Source organism: Bos indicus, chromosome 3, assembly GCF_029378745.1.
Source record: "Bos indicus isolate NIAB-ARS_2022 breed Sahiwal x Tharparkar chromosome 3, NIAB-ARS_B.indTharparkar_mat_pri_1.0, whole genome shotgun sequence".
NCBI lineage: Eukaryota > Metazoa > Chordata > Mammalia > Artiodactyla > Bovidae > Bos > Bos indicus.
In genome coordinates, this window is record NC_091762.1 from 20868498 (window position 1) to 20888768 (window position 20271).

At 40.6% G+C, this 20271-nt stretch overlaps 1 protein-coding gene across 2 annotated transcripts in view; it reads left to right on the top strand.

Moving 5' to 3' along the window:
- Window positions 1-20271, top strand: part of OTUD7B (OTU deubiquitinase 7B) — a 59996-nt gene that overhangs the window by 32202 nt on the left and 7523 nt on the right. For both annotated transcript variants that reach the window (XM_019956532.2, XM_019956536.2), the window contains exons 2-11: window positions 209-358; window positions 4293-4481; window positions 6376-6603; window positions 7962-8063; window positions 10464-10591; window positions 15934-16046; window positions 17890-18017; window positions 18289-18438; window positions 19023-19137; window positions 20071-20155. In XM_019956532.2, the coding sequence (XP_019812091.1) occupies window positions 274-358; window positions 4293-4481; window positions 6376-6603; window positions 7962-8063; window positions 10464-10591; window positions 15934-16046; window positions 17890-18017; window positions 18289-18438; window positions 19023-19137; window positions 20071-20155 (1323 nt within the window). In that variant the 5' untranslated portion in view covers window positions 209-273. The remainder of the gene's footprint in view (window positions 1-208; window positions 359-4292; window positions 4482-6375; window positions 6604-7961; window positions 8064-10463; window positions 10592-15933; window positions 16047-17889; window positions 18018-18288; window positions 18439-19022; window positions 19138-20070; window positions 20156-20271) is intronic.

The window sequence follows — 20271 nt, forward strand, 5'->3', positions numbered from 1 at the left end:
ATTGCTGGGCACCTGAAATTTATGTAATAAAAGGGAAAACAACTAACGTTAATAAGGAGTTAGGAAACCATATTACTCTTTATAGTAAATTCAGCTGAAATGAATGAGCTGGAATAGTTTCCCCATTTGGTTAGGAAGCTTCTGATACTGGGCTGTGATCATCCCATTCCACTGTGCGTCAGGCCTTATGTGTTTATTTCCTCCTCAGGTGGAGGCTTGACTTTTGATCTATGTCCTCCCTACATCAGCTGCTTGAAAGTACTGAATGATCACATGACCCTGGACATGGATGCTGTCCTGTCGGATTTTGTCCGTTCCACAGGAGCAGAACCAGGATTGGCCCGAGATCTTCTGGAAGGTAAGGAGTCTTTGGGGGAGAATGAGAAGAGAGACAGTAAAACGTGCTATTTATTGTTAGGATAATTTGGAATGTAAGGTGACCAGAAAGATACTTCATGTATGGTAGGCCTTACATTTAAGTTACTTCTAATAATCTAGTTTGTGTGTGACCCCCCATAATTTTAAAATGTAAAATTCCTTTTTCACCTTGAATTTTTGGGTAGCTTTTCACCACTGTCAATTTATGCTTAGGTAATACAAGTGAAATTTGAGATTAGTCCACTAAAAGCATAATTTTAGGTCTGTAAGACTTCCTTTTTATATATAAATGGCTTGGATTTTCATATTTGGGATCATCCATATTTGTTTTTTTCTTTCCTTTCCTAACTTATATGGATCATTCTGTATAGAGTGGATTAATTTAATGTTTTCGTTTTGCTGCTTTTGTTTACTTATATCTGTATATACACACGGAAGTGTGAATATTCTAAATTTTAAGATCATTTAGGCTTGGCATCATTTCAGCAGGATTCTTTGTTTGGAGTCATAGTTAACAGATGCTTTTTGATGATGAAAATACATAATGACACAGTTAGGAAAAAAAAAATGACAAAGTTAGGTAAACATGTTGGGGGATGGGCCAGTTCTTAGTATACACAGGTAATTTTTTAGATTGTCAGTCCTTAGTAAGGTGTGGCAGTTTGACATTTACTTAGCTACCTGTGAGACTAGTGTTGATTTAGAAATGGAAGATCAGGGTTTAAATGGCTTTGCCTTTAATTTACATTTGCAGTTTCATCTACTACTGTTTGCCACAGTGCCTGTGCTCCAGCCAGGCCTGACTTGTCACCTTTTCCTGATGATATTAAATTGTCTCGTAAGTCTGCGTGTCCCTTCGTTCATTATTCTCCTGAAATTCTCATCCTTCTAGATTCAACTCATATGCCTTCGCTTCCACTTGTAGCATGTGTTGAACACTTCTATGTGTTTAGGATGTGTGAGCTACTTGAAACATTTTATTCTAACAACCATTCTGCAAAATAGGTTTTATTTTTCCAGTATTCCAGTTTTAAAAAACCTGAGGTCCAAGAAGTGAAGGAGAGTTTGAACCTATGTGATCTGGTTTCAGAGTTGGGCTCTTAACAAGTATGTTACAAGTTAATGTTTGCATGCTGTCTCTCTGTTGCACACACATCCATGTACACACACATTCATGCTATGAAAGAAAAGTTGAGGGTGCTGTGGAAGTTTAAGAGAGAAACCTAATTTAGATATAGAGTGCAGAAAGGCTTTTTCTGAAGAAGTGACATGTGAACTGAACCCAAAAGGGTGCATAGGAATAGCAAGACAAAGTAGCTTATACAGGGGCCCTAAAGTGAAAGAGTTTGGCACTGATATTGATTGAGATAGGAAGAGTAGTACAAGAAAGTGGTAGGTAGCTGGTTAGGTAAGTGGGAAGCGGGATACAGAGAGCCTTTGTAGGCTATGGTAAGGGTTGTGCATTTCAGGGTATGTTCAGTGGGAAGCTGGTGAAGAATTTTGATCAGGGGAGTGAAATGACTGGATTTAAGTCTTTGAACAGGATACTGATTAAAGATACTGGAACTGACTGGAAGGTGGCCAAAAATGAAGTGGTAAAGTCAGTTAAGAATATTGTCATAGTTCAGGTGAGTGATGATGGTGACTTGGATTACAACAAAGTGAGAAGTGGGTGGATTTAAGACGTAATTTAGAAAGGGAACCAAAGGACCTGATCCTCATTTTCTGTCTCTTCCTGTCTCTCGCTTTTTCCTTTGAAAGTTAACTCTGGTTATAGTGTAAAGAACAATTTATAGGGGGTAGGGACTAGCAGTAAAGAGACCAGAGAGCCACCTCCCGGGAGGCCAAAGACCGGGTGACAATATGAGGACTTGAATTGGGGCAGTGATGATAAAAATGGACAAGAAAGAATAGATTTGAGAGAGATTTTAGGGGTACAAACAACCCTGAGAATTGAAGAGTGAGGGAAGAGGAAAAGTAGGGACTGAGGAATGGTGAAGAGCTAAAACGACTATAGTTTCTGGCCTGGAGGGGTTGAGATGCCATTCTTGATTCAGGGAATACAGAAGAAGGAAAAGAATTAAGCTTTAGGAGGGAAGATGATGGACATTCAGTTTTAGTCATATTGACTGTTAGGAGGACTTGATTTTAAGCAGTTTATTTTTTGTTTGTTTGTTTTTTTTTTTTTTTATTTTAAGCAGTTTAGCAGGCAGTTGGAAATAATGATCCAGTGCTCAAGACAGATCATTTATTCATTCATTGGTGCAGGACAAAAGTCCTCCATTCTCCAACAGATATTTATTGAGTACCTATTATGTGCCAAGTTCTAGATGCTTGAACAAAACAAAACAAACAAAAATCTCGGCCTTTACATTCTAGAATAAGAGTCAATAAACATGATAACCAAGTAAATTGTAAAGTACTATATTATAAAGCGTTAGGTGCTACAAAAAATGATCTCGAATAGTGAGGCAGGTTGTGATTTTTAATTGGGTAGTCAGGGTAGGCCTTATTAAGTTATTAAGAGTGTGACATTTGAGCAAATACCTGAAGGAGTTAAGGAATTGACTGTGTAGACATAATGGAGATAGAGCCTTCTAGACAGTGGGACTAGTTGGTGAAAGGCTGTAAGTGGGAGCAGTCTTAGCAAGTTTCTGGGACCAGCAAAGAGGCCAGTATGACTGATGCAGAGTGAGCAAAAGGAGTTAGAGCAAATGGTGAGTCTGATGGTTCAGAAGTAAATTCATCCAGCATGGATGATTAATACGGCTTAACTGGAGAATTATAATTACAACAAGAAGCGTAACAGCAATGGCAGTAAATACATGTATAATGCTTTCTGTGGCCAAGCTATGCCAAGCTGTGTTTTAAGTGCTTTCAATTAATTTAATCTTCATAACAGCTCTATGTGGAATCATCTCTACTTTCATAGCCAGGGAGCTTGAAGCACAGAGGAAAGATTAGAAAAGTAGGCCAGGTCATAGAAAGCCTTGAATGTCAAACAAAAGAGCCTAAGCTTTATTCCGTAGGCAGTGGTGTATGCCACTAAAAAAAAATTTGATTATGGAACTAAAACGATCAGAATTGTTCTATAGAGAGATTAATCTCATGGGACCCTTCAGAATAGATTGGAGGTGGGCACTAGGTGATACAGGAATTGAATTAAGGTGGTGACGAATGAAACAGAGCAGAAGGAAGTGTGAACAGTTATGCAACATGTTATTTATTGGCTAGTTTAACTGGAGAAAGCAATTTAAAAAGTCTGTGGTAGCAGATCTATCATTTGAGTCTACTGTTAGTCCCTCCCCTCTATAATTTGTTCTTTACACTACAACCAGAGTTAACTTTGAAAGGAAAAAGTGTAGTGATTCTTAAGTTTGAGGGAATTAACAATTCCCTTGGATAGCCTGATGGCAGCTATCAGCTCTTTCTTTAGAAAAATGCACATACCTATAACTTTGTGTACAACTTCAGGTGACTTAGGACACCCCAGAGCACATCTAGGCCCAGAACTCTCTGGATCTCAGAACTAGGAGACCTGGCTTGTGTCCTGCTGAGGCCCTGGTGCAAACTAGCTGTGACTTTGGGCAAGTAACTCTACTTCTTAAGACTTCCTTTGTCTGTAAAATGACATTACTAGGTCTCCAAGGGCCTTTTCAGTTTAGAGAGACCAGTGTTCTGTGCTCATGGAGCTTTCTTAGAAAACAAACAGCAAATAAATAAAGAAGTTGTGGTATTCCAGACTGAAATGTGTTGAAGGAAATTAGAGTAGGGGAAGGAAAAGGAAGACTGGAGTGTACATGAATATATGCTTGCTAGTTTTGGTAAGATGCTTAGAATGATGGTTCTGTGTCTTTCCTCAATTTTCCTGTACTCTCAGCACCCAATTCACTTTTTGTTTTGTATCCTGACAGGAAAGAATTGGGATGTGAGTGCCGCCCTCAGTGATTTCGAGCAGCTACGTCAGGTCCATGCTGGGAACCTGCCCCAACCCTTTAGTGAAGGGGGTGGTGGCTCCAGGACCCCTGAGAAAGGGTTTTCTGATCGAGAGTCTACTCGTCCTCCCCGGCCCATTCTACAGCGGCAGGATGACATCATTCAAGGTACTGGGGTGCTGAGGGCCGTTTCTGTATATGAAATAGAAAGGAAGTGAGATGGCTGCTAACCAGAGAATTTCGTGATTCTTTGGAAATGATTCCTTTCTTCTCCCACCTCCCCAGTCAAATGATCAGAGGTGAACTCAGTCCTCCAGCTGCTGGAACCCCTCATTGTTTGTATCTGGAGTACTGTCCAGATTAAAAGCCTTCTTCAGATACTATGAGAGAGAAGAAGGGTAACAATCTCATTGTCAAGATAAAGTACACAGAAAGAATTCAAAGGATCACTATCACCTACTCTTTTGGAGGGCATTTTGTTAATGTTTATTACTATCTGTCAAATTTTTCTAATGCATGTATACTCTGTCTCAGCAATTTTGTTTCTGGGAAGATTTTATCATGTGTATGTGTGTGTATCTGTGTGTGTGTATCCTTTTAAATAAATACATACATAATTCATAAGTAGACAGACAGGTAGTGTAAAGCTTGAAAGTTAAAGCTTGAAAACAACTTTTAATACCCATTAGTAAAGGAGTGGTTAAATAAATGGTAATCATCCATATTGTGGAATACTTTGCAGCCATTAGAAAGAATTAAGTAGAATGTGATGGAACTTGTTTAGAAAAATCTCTTTACTGAGAAAGGTAAGATGCAAAACAGTATAATATATCCCTGTTTATGTTTTAAAAATTATTATAAAAGCTATGTGCACATCTATGTGCATAAAAAAATTGTACAAGGATACAGAAAGTCCCCTTTAGGGAGGGGATCAGGAATTTTGAATGACAGGGAGATTTCTTTTTAACACTTGAAACCTTTTGGTAGTATTTTTTATTTTTTACATGGGCATGTGGTACTTTTAAAACACCTTAAAAAAGAACTTAAAAAACAACATCACTATAGAATAGTGTTAGACTGACTCTTTACTTACTTTGTGCATCATCCCTGGCAAATATTGGATTAAAATCTGCTACTCAATATGATTTTTAGGTCTTTTGATAGTCTTTATATAACTTAGGCCATGCAAATGAATTGTAATACTATACTGAGTAAGTTACGATCACAATGGAATATCTGCTGGAGAATTATAAGTGCCATGTATTCAAAACAGATTACATAATTTGGGGGGGGGCACTGTCTATATTACTGCCTTCCTCTGTTAAGTAAGAATTGACTATATTGTAAATTCCTGATAAATATATCAAGAAAAATTGTAGTAAATTGTGTAAATAAATGTTATTGATGGTAGATAAGAAAGTTCCTGAATGTGTAAGATTTGTCATTAATTCTTTTTTAAAAAATTTGTTTAATTTTTTAAATAAATTTTATTTTAAAAATTTTTTTGTTTATTTTTAATTGGAGGATAATTGCTTTACAATGTTGTGTTGGGTTTTGCTGTACAATGTGAATCAGCTATAAGTATACATATGTCATTAGTTTTCTATAATGGAAATCCTTTTTCTACATTCTCCAAGACCCTGAAAATTATCAGCAAGATTTTTTGACTCAGTCTGTTGATAGCCAAATGGAATTCTGTTTCCCTTATTCCCTCTTCCTCTCACCAAACAATGACCAAGTTGCCAAATGAATAGGTCCCTATTATGTTGTGAAATGGAAGCAGAAGACAGTGTCATGGGGAGAAGAAGTTCAGGCAAATTCCAAAAAGGGTAGAAAGAGGAATGTATATTTGGTGCTAATGTGAGTGCCTGAGAAAATGCCACTTTCTATATTTCACAATTATATTTGGCATGAGAAAGAGGGTCGTGAAATTTGGTAGCCAGTTCGACTTACAGTTTTTCCCTGAGTGGAAACCTTGTCAAGAGGTAACCATCACCACATGAATGGAAAGTTCTTTGAGTGGGTTTTGTATGTTCTAAGGTGACTCCATTTCTCATTGCAGAAAAACGCCTGTCTAGGGGCATCTCCCACGCCAGCTCCAGCATTGTTTCCCTGGCCCGGTCCCATGTCTCCTCCAATGGTGGGGGTGGGGGGAGCAGTGAGCACCCCCTGGAAATGCCCATCTGTGCCTTCCAGCTTCCAGATCTCACTGTGTACAATGAAGACTTTCGCAGCTTCATAGAGAGAGACCTCATCGAGCAGTCCATGCTGGTTGCCTTGGAGCAGGCAGGTCAGTGAGCGCGTCCTTCCCGCTGTACCTCCACCCCTCTGCCGAGGGGCCAGGCTTGACCAGCAGCTTCCAGTCTAAGCCTGTGATCTGATTGATGGCAGTCAAACTCAGTGGTCAGTCAGAGAGACGTGTACTGAGCTACGCGTCTTCAAGTTAAAGAAAGGACACAAACAGGACACTTGGCTCTGGAAATTTCCTGTTTGATGGAAGGGAAACTGGATACACATGTGAAAGGCCTAGGAATCAATACCTAAAAATCAGTACATAAAAAAAAAATACAGGTGAATTATAATTGGCTCTGAAGCACCTTGTGAACAGAAAGAACCAATGTTGTAGATGATACATAGTGGTGATTAACTAAGTCACATTTATTTATATAAACTTTTCCCCAAAGATTTATTTACCTTTACAATTATGTTTGTCTTAAATTATTGTTAAAATTAGTTGGTATAATGGATGAGGCAGCTGGGATTTCTGGGAAACCTAGTCGGGTATTAACTCCCATGGCAGGTCTGGGGGATGGGAGTTGGCATGGAAAGGAAACCCTTATTTTTCATTTTGTACCCTTCCATACTAATCATGCACATCTATTTATAATTTTTAAGTAGTTAGTCATTTGTCTGGTATGATTATAGGCCAGTTTTTCTTTCAGTAGACTTTTCAGTAATTGAAGAACATTTTTAAGCATCATTCATACAATATTTTCTTTATGTAAGTAACAGGTCAACAATTGTAGGATGACTACAGAACTGAGACTCATTTTCTTAGGTGTTTAAGTACTTTATTTTATTGCTCATGTCTTTAAAATCATACCACATGCATGCTGACTTGCTTACTGTCATATATGATACTTGCATGACACTTGGAGTATATGTGTTGGGTTGATTTTCTTTTACTGATGATCTATTTGTGCTGATCTTTATTGCAGTCTATGACCTTGGCCCCATCATCCATCCCAGAGTTGTTCAGTCTTAGCACTACTGACATCTAAGACCAGATTATTCTTTGTTGTGTGAGCTGCCTTGTGTATTGTGTTTAGCAGCCTTCCTGGCCTCTACTTACTCGATGCCAGTAACATCCCGCTCACCATTTGGGACAACCAAACATTTCAGGATGTTGCCATATGTCCCTTTGGGGACAAAATTGGCCCCACTTAAGAACCTCTAATGTAACCAGTTATACTCACCAGATTTTGATGAATCAGATATAAGTGAAGAAGATACACAGAGTAATAGAGTGGTGGTTTGATTCTAGGTAGGCTTTCTAGAAGAGGCAAGCTTGGAGTCTTGTATTAGAAGTAAAAAAGTAGAGAGCTTAATGGATAATCTGCTCATCTCCCTTTCCTCGTGTTTCTGTAGGGCGTTTGAACTGGTGGGTGAGTGTGGACCCCACCTGTCAAAGGCTCCTTCCTTTGGCAACTACTGGAGATGGAAACTGCCTCCTGCACGCAGCCTCTCTTGGTGAGTCATGAGAATGGCCCTTCATTCCCTCACAGATAGGAAGCAATAGTTAAATCTCATGTGAAGGACTTGAGCCAACCAACCTTGATCTTAGAAGTGATGGCTCAGAGCAAGGTGTATGTATGTGTGTGTGCTGGTGCAGGAGAAGATAAAAGAACCTTGTCCTGGTTGTTCACTTTTGTTGAGAAATTGTATGGAGAGCACGGGATTTAGCACAAGTCCCACTCTGAGAATTGACCCCTAAAAGTAATGAATAGCAGAAAGCAAGTAGTATACTGTTTGTGTATATATATAATTCTACTTAATATTCATTCTTTTGGTATATAAAAAAGATATGTTTTCATCAGACCCCTATGAGACTTGTTTATTTTGATATTAATTTTTAATGAACCTTTATTTAATGTACCTTTTTAATTTTTACTTAGAGGATAATTGCTTTACAATATTGTATTGGTTTCTGCCATACATCAACATGAATCAGTCATAGGTATATGTATGTCTCCTCCCTCTTGAACCTCCCTCCCACCTGCCACCCCGTCCCAGCCCTCTAGGTTATGTATGTCTAATCTGGAATAATGTATTTTTCTTTCTTTTTTTTTCACTTCCAGTTGTACTGATATAATTGAAATACAGCACTGTATGTTTTAAGATATACAGTATAGTGATTTGACCTGCATACATTATGAGATGATTACAGTAAATTTAGTGAACATCCATCATCTCATACAAAATTAAAGAAATAGAAAAAAAAATTATTTTTTCCTCATGATGATAACTTCTAGGATTTACTGTCTTAACTTTCATGTATAATGTACAGCAGTGTTAATTATATGTATCATGTTGTACATTACATCCTAAGTGCTCAGTAGTCTTAGTCTTGTATATATGGAACTTTGTACCTTTTAACTACCTTCATCCAGTTCTCCCTGCTCCCACCCCCTGCCCTTGGTAACCACAAATCTGATGTCTTTTTCTGTGAGTTTGTTTTTGAAGTATAATTGACCCTATGCTGCTGCTGCTGCTAAGTCACTTCAGTCATGTCCGACTCTGTGCGACCCCATAGACAGCAGCCCACCAGGCTCCCCCGTCCCTGGGATTCTCCAGGCAAGAACACTGGAGTGGGTTGCCATTTCCTTCTCCAGTGCATGAAAGTGAAAAGTGAAAGTGAAGTCACTCAGTCATGTCCGACTCTTAGCGACCTCATGGACTGCAGCCCACCAGGCTGCTCCATCCATGGGACTTTCCAGTCAGGAGTCCTGGAGTGGGGTGCCACTGCCTTCTCCATAATTGACCTATAACACTGTTATACCCTGGCACACAGTGTGGTGATTCAAATATTTCTGTATATTTCAAAATAATCACTGTGTTAAGTCTGGTTACTGTCTGTCACCATACAAAGATATTAATTATTGACTTGTTTACTTTAAATTGTTATGTCTATTTAAAATTCAGTATATTATTTGCCTTAGTTTTTTAAAAAAAGTCCCCATTTTCCAACCATTCCTCAAACTTTGATGCTGATTGCCATGTGCCAGACCCATCTTGTCTGCTGCTACTCTGTGTTTTATTTACTTTTTAGCTTTAAAAAAAAATTGAGCCATGTAGCTTACAGGATTTTAGTTCCCCAGCAAGGAATTGAAGCCAGGCTCTCAGCAATGAGAGTCTGGGGCAGTGAAAATATGGAGTTCTTAACCACTGGACTGCCAGCAAATTTCTACTCTGTATTTTAATTTGTTAGACTTGGTATCAAGAGTAAAGGCTTTCTGGGACTTCCCTGTTTGCCCAGTGGTTAAAGACTTCCTCCCAATGCAGGGGGTACAGGTTTGATCCCTGGATGGGGAGCTAAGATCCCACATGCATCATGGCCAAAAAACCAAAACAAAACAGAAGCAATGTTGTAAGGAGTTCAATAAAGACTTAAAAAAGTCTTCTTGTCAGGAGTTTGTAGGATGTGGTCTATTCTCTGCTTTTAGGCTCTCAAAAGTTTCTGAGCCTCTACAGTAGGAACATCTTTTCTTTCCTGATTACCTTTCTGCTGAATTATAGCAGGAGTTTCTTTGAACCGGGGCTTCAGGCCTGATATCCTTCATGCCAGAATCTGTGTATCATAATTAATAAGTGGAGTTGAGTCAAGGTAAGGTGTCTTGAAAGTGAAAGTGTTAGTCACTCAATCATGTCTGACTCTTTATGACCACATGGACTATAGCCCACCAGGCTCTTCTGTCCATGGAATTCTCCAGGCAAGAATGCTGGAGTGGGTTGCCATTTCCTTTTCCAGGGGATCTTCCCGACTCAGGGATTGAACCCAGGTCTCCCGCATTGCAGGCAGACTCTTTACCAACTGAGCTACCAGGGAAGTAATACAAAAGGTGTCTTAACCATTATCTTTTCTTGCCATAGGGATGTGGGGTTTCCACGATCGGGACTTGGTGTTGCGGAAAGCTTTGTATGCACTGATGGATAAGGGAGCCGAGAAGGAAGCATTAAAACGGCGCTGGAGGTGGCAGCAAACTCAGCAGAATAAAGAGGTGAGGAAGCCGGGTGGGAGCACCTTGTTTCCCAGAGTTACGTAAGGGATTGCTCAGTGCCCACTATAGGAAGCGTCTCCTACTTAGGTGCTCTTAGGTCAGTGTTACTCTTAACAATCCTATTGAAATTCAGATACCACCAGAGGGTACATGCCTTCCGATAGAGTTATGAGAACTGGTGTGGGGAAGTGTGGACCTGTAGACGAGGTATCTAATGCTGTGCTTTTCCTGATAAGGCACTCAGTAAGCCTTTAGTGACTGTCTTTTGCAAAATGAAATACAACAAGCTTGTAGGATTTTTTTGTTGTTTTGGTATTTTACTTATAATAAGCCTAGACCAATTTTTAAGGACTTATGTTTTCAACGCTTATTAATGTAAATGTGTAAAAAAAAATTGGGGCCGTATATACCATTTGTTTTTCGTAAATTCAGTTTACTTGTTAAAAAACTGTAAAAGCATGAGTTTGAATGTTTTATTATTATTAGAATTTTATGTTCTGAAGATTTAAAACATGGAAATAGAATGTCTTATGTTTCTTTCTCAAAAATAGCTCAATTGTTAAAATTAGGATGATATTAAGATCAGAATCTGGTCTTTGATCAGCCAGTCTGCCCCAGAAGATTCCTGAGGGAAATGAATGCACAGGGTCAAGACCAAGTAAACAGCATTCTTTATTGACACCAAACCCCCTGCCTTTCTGGTGAGCTGAGTTGGACTTTGTGGAGTTTTTTTTTGTCTGAGCTAGAGCCAGCCTAGAGTTTGTCTTCTTCACTGTTGAATTCACACTATACCTGAACCTCTAATCCCAAAGAAACATAATGCCAAAGAATGCTCAAACTACCACACAATTGCTAGTAAAGTAATGCTCAAAATTCCCCAAGCCAAGCTTCAGCAATATGTGAACCGTGAACTTCCAGATGTTCAAGCTGGTTTTACAAAAGGCAGAGGAACCAGAGATCAAATTGCCAACATCTGCTGGATCATCGAAAAAGCAAGAGGGTTCCAGAAAAACATCTATTTCTGCTTTATTGACTATGCCAAAGCCTTTGACTGTGTGGATCACAATAAACTGTGGAAAATTCTTCAAGAAATGGAAATACCAGACCACCTGACCTGCTGCTTAAGAAACCTATATACAGGTCAGGAAGCAACAGTTAGAAATGGACATGGAAAAACAGACTGGTTCCAAATGGGAAAAGGGGTATGCCAAGGCTGTATATTGTCACCCTGCTTATTTAACTTATATGCAGAGTACATCATCAGAAAAGGCAATGGCAACCCACGCCAGTACTCTTGCCTGGAAAATCCCATGGATGGAGAAGCCTGGCAGGCTGCAGTCCATGAGGTCGCTAAGAGTCGGACACGACTGAGCGACTTCGCTTTCACTTTTCACTTTCATGCACTGGAGAAGGAAATGGCAACCCACTCCAGTGTTCTTGCCTGGAGAATCCCAGGGACGGAGGAGCCTGGTGGGCTGCTGTCTATGGGGTCGCACAGAGTCGGACACAACTGAAGCGACTTAGCAGCAGCAGAGTACCTCATGAGAGATGCTGGGCTGGATGAAGCACAAGCTGGAATCCAGATTGCCGGGAGAAATAACAATAACCTCAGATATGCAGATGACACCACCCTTATGGCAGAAAATGAAGAAGAACTAAAGAGCCTTTTGATAAAAGTGAGAGAAGAGAGTGAAAAAGTTGGCTTAAAGCTCAACATTAGAAAACTAAGATCATGGCATCTGGTCCCATCACTTCATGACAAATAGATGGGGAAACAGTAGAAACAGTGGCTGACTTTATTTTTCTGGGCTCCAGAATTACTGCAGATGGTTATTGCAGCCATGAAATTAAAAGATGTTTGCTCCTTGGAAGGAAAGTTATGACCAACCTACATATTAAAAAGCAGAGACATTACTTTGCCAACAAAGGTCCATCTAGTCAAAGCTATGGTTTTTCCAGTAGTCATGTATGGATGTGAGAGTTGGACTATAAAGAAAGCTGAGTGAAGAAGAATTGATGCTTTTGAACTGTGGTGTTGGAGAAGACTCTTGAGAGTCCCTTGGACAGCAAGGAGATCCAACTAGTCCACCCTAAAGGAGATCAGTCCTGGGTGTTCATTGGAGGGACTGATGTTGAAGCTGAAACTCCAATACTTTGGCCACATGATGCGGAGAGCTGACCCATTTGAAAAGACCCTGATGCTGGGAAAGATTGAGGGCAGGAGGAGAAGGGGCTGACAGAAGATGAGATGGTTGGATGGCATCACCGACACAATTGACATGGGTGGACTCTGGGAGTTGGTGATGGACAGGGAGGCCTGGCGTGCTGTGGTTCATGGGGTCGCAAAGAATCAGACACGACTGAGCGACTGAACTGAACTAATACCTGAACCTTAGATTTGATCACTTCAGACAGGAAAAGGCCAAACCAGATCATGCCATTAGTTAAGCAGACATGACAGCCACAGTCAGAGGATAGATACCAATTCCAGCTATATTAAACTATTTATAGTTATTATTTTAAAGGTGGGGATAGGAGCTTCCCTGGTGGCTCAGTGGCAAAGAATCTGACTGCCAGTACAGGAGACATGGGATTGATCCCTGCTCCGGGAAGAGTCCACATGCCTCAGAGCAACTGAGTTCCTGAGCCACAACTACTGAGCCAGAGCTCTAGAGCCCAGGAGCAGCAACTGTTGAAGCCCACGTGCCCGAGTCAGTGCTTTGCAACAAGAGAAGCCACCACCATGAGAAACCTGTGCACCACGACTAGAGGGTAGCCCCCCATCGCTGCAACTAGAGAAGGCCCACGCAGCATCAAAGACCCAGTACAGCCAAAAAAATAAACGGGGGTTAGATGATGGGAGTTAGCCAGGAGACTCAGAAATTCCGAAATTCTATTCTTGGTCAGCCACCTTTTCCCTCTCAGAGTCCCCAAATGGAAATACATGCCTCATGAATAGTAGATATTGAAAGAGTAGTCTTTTTACTCCTTTCGCTCAACACGTTGAAAGTTCCATATGGAAATGAGGTAATTCTTTTAGCTCAGACGATGTATAGCACTATAGTGGGGGTGGGGAAAGGGAGATGGACTGGGGAGCTACTTTTAGCCAGTGCCAAAAACCAAACAAATTAAATTGGTTTTGATTTCCTAGGCCTCCCTGTTTTGTTGTTGAAAATGGTAAAACCCAGTAAGAACATTTTCAGCCTAGAAGGGTACACCACCTAGTGGCTGTGTGTATAAAAACAGCACGAAAATAGGTGAGAGGAAGAGGGAGACAGAGCCTCATGAATGTGTATCAGGGACCATTTATCAGAGTGAACAGAGTGCCCCATATACAAACTGTGCATTCTTCTTACTTTGAGTTGAAAGAAAAAGTTATGGAATTATACAAGTTGAAAATAGCTTTGTTGTGTTTTTGTTGTTGTTTTTATTAAAGTAAAATATGCTCACAATAGCTCTTTAATTCCTTTTACGTTTGTTCTGATACTTCTCATGTTTCTAATGTGATTCTTTCTACTGTCAGTGTGTGTTTAAAGTATAAACTTGGGGCTTCCCTGGGGTCCAGTGGCTAAGACTTGGAGCTCACAATGCAGGGCCCCAGGTTTGATGCCAGGTCAGGGATCTAGATCCCATGTGCTACAACAAAGAATCTGCATGCTGCAGTGAAGATCAAAGATCTTGAGTGCTGCAGCTAAGACCCAGTGTAGCCAAATATAAATAAATAAATATTCAGAAAAAAAGTATAAACTTTTTTAAACACTTATGTAGGCCAAATACAATTAACAAGATAGCCTTTCTTCCAAACCATCATATACATCCTAAAGCCAATATAGTATTTTAAGATTATTTGTACTATTTCTTCCACTCCTGGGATAAAAATTATAGTTTTACTGAGCATGTATTTATTGATTACTGATCACATGGTAAGCACTAAGCATATTGCTTAAAACATGGTCCCGGCTTTTAAGAGTGGTAGTAGGAGATGGACGTGTGAGTATACGATTACAGCAGAGTAACCAGTTATGACTTCTGTGATAGAAGTCTGTATAGCAGTTCAGCAGGGAGGGCACAAAGGAAGCAGTGAGTGGCTGATGCACCAGGGAGATTTAGGAAAGGCTTCATAGAGGAGTGATACTTGAGTTTTTTGCTGACAGTTGAGAGATTATTCACCAGGTGGATATGGAGTGGGCTGTCTCAGGCAGAAGGCTGTCGAGGCAAAACCTAGACAAAAGCTCAGAAGTATAAAAGGACATGGTGCATTCAAGGAGGTATGACTAATTAAATGATATTAGAGGGGTAGGTCAGAGCCCAGGAAGTGGAGTCTTTATGCTGTGCTTAAAGAGTTTGCATTATTATCTAATAGATAATAACAATTCTTAAAAGAATTTGTAGCAGGAAGCAAACATCATCAGATTTTAATTTTAGAAAAATCTTTCTGGTAGTATTGTAGAAAATGGATCATAACAATGTATGACTAGAAGTAGTGAAACCAGCATCTATTACAGTAGCTCATGCTTAATAGTTATTGACTAAAGGGATCCAGGTATGGGATAGGTGAAAGGAGTCATCAATAACTCCCTGGTAGTTCTAACTGGGTGTTTGAGTGATAGTTAGTGTTGCTTACAAAGGTTAGAAAACAGGAAGAGGAAGTTTTAAAAGAGGCAGAAGTTCCGTTTTGACAGAGCAGAGTGTAAGGTAGTCATGGGCAGGTGACAGCCTTCAGTAGGCTGCTGGATGTGAACATAGAGATGAAGAGGAAGTCTGGGCTGGAGAGGAGGATATCTGAGTCCTGAGCATGTAGATAGCAGTAGATGAGATTATAATAGTAGAAGAGATAACCCGGATAGAACCAAGGCTAAAATTATTTGACACATTATCAATATTTTAAGATAGAGTTCAGAGAGGTTGGAGAAAGTAGTGTTTTGTGAGCTGAAGGAAAACAAAGTTTAAGGGGGAGATCAAATGCCACATGAATGCTGAGAAAGATGAGAACTGAAGAGTTCACTGAATTTGGCCAATTAGAAGGTCACTGTCTTTAGCCAGTCAGTTAGGGGAAGTAGTGTGTAGGGGTAAGGGACATAGGCTGGAGGGCAGAAACAAGCTGGATTACAGTGGGCTGGAAAAGAATGGAAGAAGTGTGAGCGTGATCATAGACTATTCTTTCATGGATCTTGACTATAAAAGGGAGAAGAGACTGGACTTTGTAGTATAAATTGTAAGACAAGTGCTTACAAATTATAAGACAGGAGCATAGAGTGGAATAACATGAGTGAGTTGGAGTGGCTATTTCCTTTTGAACTTAGCCTCTAACTGCTTAATATACCTTGCTGTCTTTCACACAGTCAGGGCTGGTATACACAGAGGACGAGTGGCAGAAGGAATGGAATGAACTGATCAAGCTAGCCTCAAGTGAACCCCGCATGCATCTGGGTACCAATGGAGCCAGCTGTGGTGGGTAAGTATATCTAACTGGAGGAGCAGAAAGTAATCTTTGCTGAGTCCTCAGTGTCCAAAGAGTTCTATCCTAAGAGGGTGTTGGACAGAAAGACAGGAGAGAAGCCATGACAAGGGCACAGAAGGGTGTAACAGCATGGTATGTTCTAGGAACCACAGGTGGTTCAGTATTGCCAGAATACAGAATATGTGATGCTGAATGATAGACGAAGCTAGGCAGTCCAGATTTTTGTGTGCCATACTAAGGAATTGAAATTGTGTTCTATCCAGACTTTGGGAAACTGCAGGACAAGTGATTTGGTTTCCTCAATAAATAAAGGCAAAGAAAAGAGAAAGAACCTAAGTTTAAAGACACCTAAGAGATGCATCAACCAGTTAGAATGTATGGACATGTATAAGACAATTGGGGAAATGTGAATAATGTCTACATTACTATTTTTAAAGTGTGATATTGATGGAATTATGGTAGTTTTTAAATTGCGATATTGATGGTATTGTGGACATCTTTAAAAATAGTCTTTATTTTTTAGAGATTGAAGCTGAAATATTCATGGATGAAATTATATGATATCTAGGATTTGCTCCAGAATAATCTGGTGGGGTGGAGTCGGTGTGGGGGCTGATCCCTAGGGTAATATATCAAGGTCTAGGTGGAAGAAGATTGACCATGTATTTATGATTATTGAGGTTGAATGATGGATATATGAGAGTTTAGTGTACTATTCCTTCTAGTTTGAGTATGTTTAAAATTAAAAATTTTTCTAAAGTAAAAAGTTAAAAAATATAACCTATCCAAACTTTATTGTGTATAAGAATAATTCGGGCGGTCTATTTAAAATGCAGAATTTTGGACCTCCACCCTAGGGAAGTACAGTTGCGTTGCCCAGAAATCTGCATTTGTAGCAAGCACTCAATGTTGAATAAGATTGGTTTAGGGGGCAGGATTGGAGAAGGAAATGGCAACCCAGTCCAGTGTTCTTGCCTGGAGAATCCCAGGGACAGGGGAGCCTCGTGGGCTGCCATCTATGGGGTCGCACAGAGTTAGACATGATTGAAGCGACTTAGCAGCAGTAGCAGCAGCAGGGGGCAGGAAGCCACTCAATTGTGAGTATGTGAGTAACAGGAACAAATTGATGAATTTGAGCACAGTGACAGCCAAATGGATGATGAACTGGAGGGGAGTAATAGTAATCCAGGAAAGAGGGGGACACGGGTATGAAGTGGTGGCTGCAGATATGCCAGAGGAGACACTTAAAAGATGGAATTGGTCAGGCCAGGTGATTAACTGAAGATGCGATATAAAGAACAGTAAATATTTCTCAGATTTCTGATTAAGCTACTAAGTATTAGCCAAGAGATGGGCGAGGCTATTCTTCTTCAAGTAAGGGAACATGAAGAAGGGATTTTTGTTTTCTTTCCTTTTTTGTTTTTCTTTTTTGATAGGACATGATGAATGTGATATGTGGGTGGTTGTGGTGGGTAAGGTAATAAGCAGAATGAGGCTACACAGTTGTATGTTGAGCTACTGGATAAAAAGAGTAGGGGAAGGCTGTTGAACCAGATAGGTATTAAGAGGGATTACTTCCCAATTCTGAGCACTACTTTAACCCTCAGACCTTCACATTTCTTTTCTTGAATTTCTCCATCTGTGAAATGGAGGTAGAAATAGCCATGCTAGCATAAAATAATCATCTCTGTGTATGGCAGCCTTCAGAATGGAAAAAAGGAAATGGACATTTTTTTTTTCCTCTGTGTAGAACTGGTCTTCAGAGGTCTCTTGATTTGTTTTCTTCCCTCTCCCTTGCACTGCATCTCTTCCATTCTCTCCCCTCCTACAACTCTAGGGTGGAGAGTTCAGAAGAGCCCGTGTATGAGAGTCTAGAAGAATTCCACGTCTTCGTCCTTGCCCACGTGCTTCGGAGGCCCATAGTCGTTGTGGCAGACACCATGCTGAGGGACTCTGGGGGGGAAGGTGAGTCAAGCAGTCCTCACTCTACCCTGAGCAGCCCTGTCTGCAAGGGGGATATATGACCCTTGGGGAAAAACACGGTGTAAATTAGAACAATGCACAATTCTCACAGAGTCAGAGTAAAGCAGTTGAGGTTAATTGATGAAACTTCTTAGGAAAGAATTATTAAACACCGGTTGGACTGAAAGGGGGGCTCAATTGACATAGTTGGGTGGAGAGATTTCCCACCAGGCAAGAATATAGCCTTAATAATAATCTTTGTGATTTCCTGCAGCATTCGCCCCTATTCCCTTTGGGGGAATATATCTGCCCTTGGAGGTTCCAGCCAGCCAGTGTCACCGCTCCCCTCTGGTGCTTGCCTATGATCAGGCCCACTTTTCTGCACTTGTGTCCATGGAGCAGAAGGAGAATGCCAAGGAACAAGGTGTGGAATGCAGTGTCTGGGTCTCTGGTGTCTTTTGTTCTGCTTTATTTTCACTTAGAAGAACTGAAATGAGAGAGGATGTAGGAGGAAAGAACTGAGTGACATGCAAGCCCAGACAGAGCGTGCTGATGCTGTTTTCTTAAGCTCTAAGATAAACAGTTTTGTTTTGTTTAAAAAAAAAAAAAAAAAGGTTTTGGGGAAAACTCAGCCTGTGTTCCCTGATCTGGAGTAAAGAAGCTTATACATTAAGGTCTAGAACTTTCCAAATGATGCTTTGCTCTATTTGCCTTAATAATGACTTTGAATTCCCTGAATTCACTTTAATTGGCAGGAACATCATGGGTGCTAGCTGACTGGTGGGAATTCATGGAGATAAGTTGCCTAAATTGTGTTCTGAGTAATAAGGGAAAACCTGCCTGTTATTTTTTTCTGCTAAGACAATTCGTCATTAAGAACTGAGATGTGACTATAGTTAGAGACCTTGGGTATGATTCAGCTGCCTTTTTACTGGAGTCAGTCTGTGTTCAGCTGCCTTCCTCTTTCCTCAGGAAGACTCCTTGATCATATGTGTTTTTCCTCCCCAGCTGTGATCCCACTTACAGATTCAGAGCATAAGCTGCTGCCTTTGCACTTTGCTGTGGACCCTGGAAAGGGCTGGGAGTGGGGCAAAGATGATAATGACAATGTCCGATTGGCAAGGTGAGGCACGTCCAGCCTTTCCATCTGCTTTGTAGCTGCAATCTCTTCCACATGCAGTGTCTGTCTCCCGGGGACTTTTCCTCAGCTCAGGGGCGAAGATGGTCACATCCTAGTTCTAGTGTCTTTGGGAAGATGGAGGGGTGGGAGACAGATTGGGCACCTGGACTCTTGCCACTGCTTTTTCTCCCCATGAAACAGAAGGGAATCCTGGGATGTGTTTATAGCATGAGGAGTGTTCTTACAGAATCCCCAGAACAGTGGTCGAAGAATCAAGATGATCAGGTCACATTTCTCCCAGCCCAAACGAGAAGGGTTTTAAATAGCTGACCAAAATCATTTGCTCTAGACTTTTGCATTTTTTTTGGAACTTAAATGGCAAGAAAAATATGTTCTCTCCACCCCTACCCCCATTTCCCTGAAGTTGGCTTCCTCCTGCTTCCACAGCTTTCTGTGAAGAGCTTAGGAGTGTAAAAGTTCCTTCCTCACCTCTTATCCAGTGCTGCCTTCTTTGGGCTCCTGAAACTGGAGCCAACTGAGAAGATTGGGTTAAAAAATAAGAAAAGAGTTTATGACTTTTTAAGTAAGTTCTCACCTAATTATCAAAAGCGTCTTCTAAGTAATATACTGTTTCGTAAGTATTTCCTATTTTCCAGGCCCTGAGCTGGGCCCTTTCTCAATACTATTTTAATCTTCACAACAGCCCTACAGGATAGATATTATTCTCTATACTCATTATCAACCCCTACTGAGTTTCAGGGAGGTTGAAGTGACTTGCTCAAGGTTATAAAGCTTAGTTGGTGCAGCCATAATTCAAATCAGCCCTGAGCTCCCAGCCATGTAGTCTTCTCCCACCCTGCCTCCCAACTGGATCGCACTGCTTTGCTTTTTAAAGGCCACAGTTCTTTGAAATTCTTTTTTTTCTCCATTTCACAGTGTAATCCTATCCCTAGAGGTCAAATTGCATTTGCTGCATGGCTACATGAACGTGAAGTGGATCGCAGTGTCCTCTGATGCGCAGGTGAGGCTTCTCCCACTCCGCCCTGGCATGGCCTCCTTCCCACGTCAGGGAGAACAAGGACACCTGGTGGTGGTGTCCTTCCGAGTCTCTTCTGGATAGTGGCTTATGCTTCAATA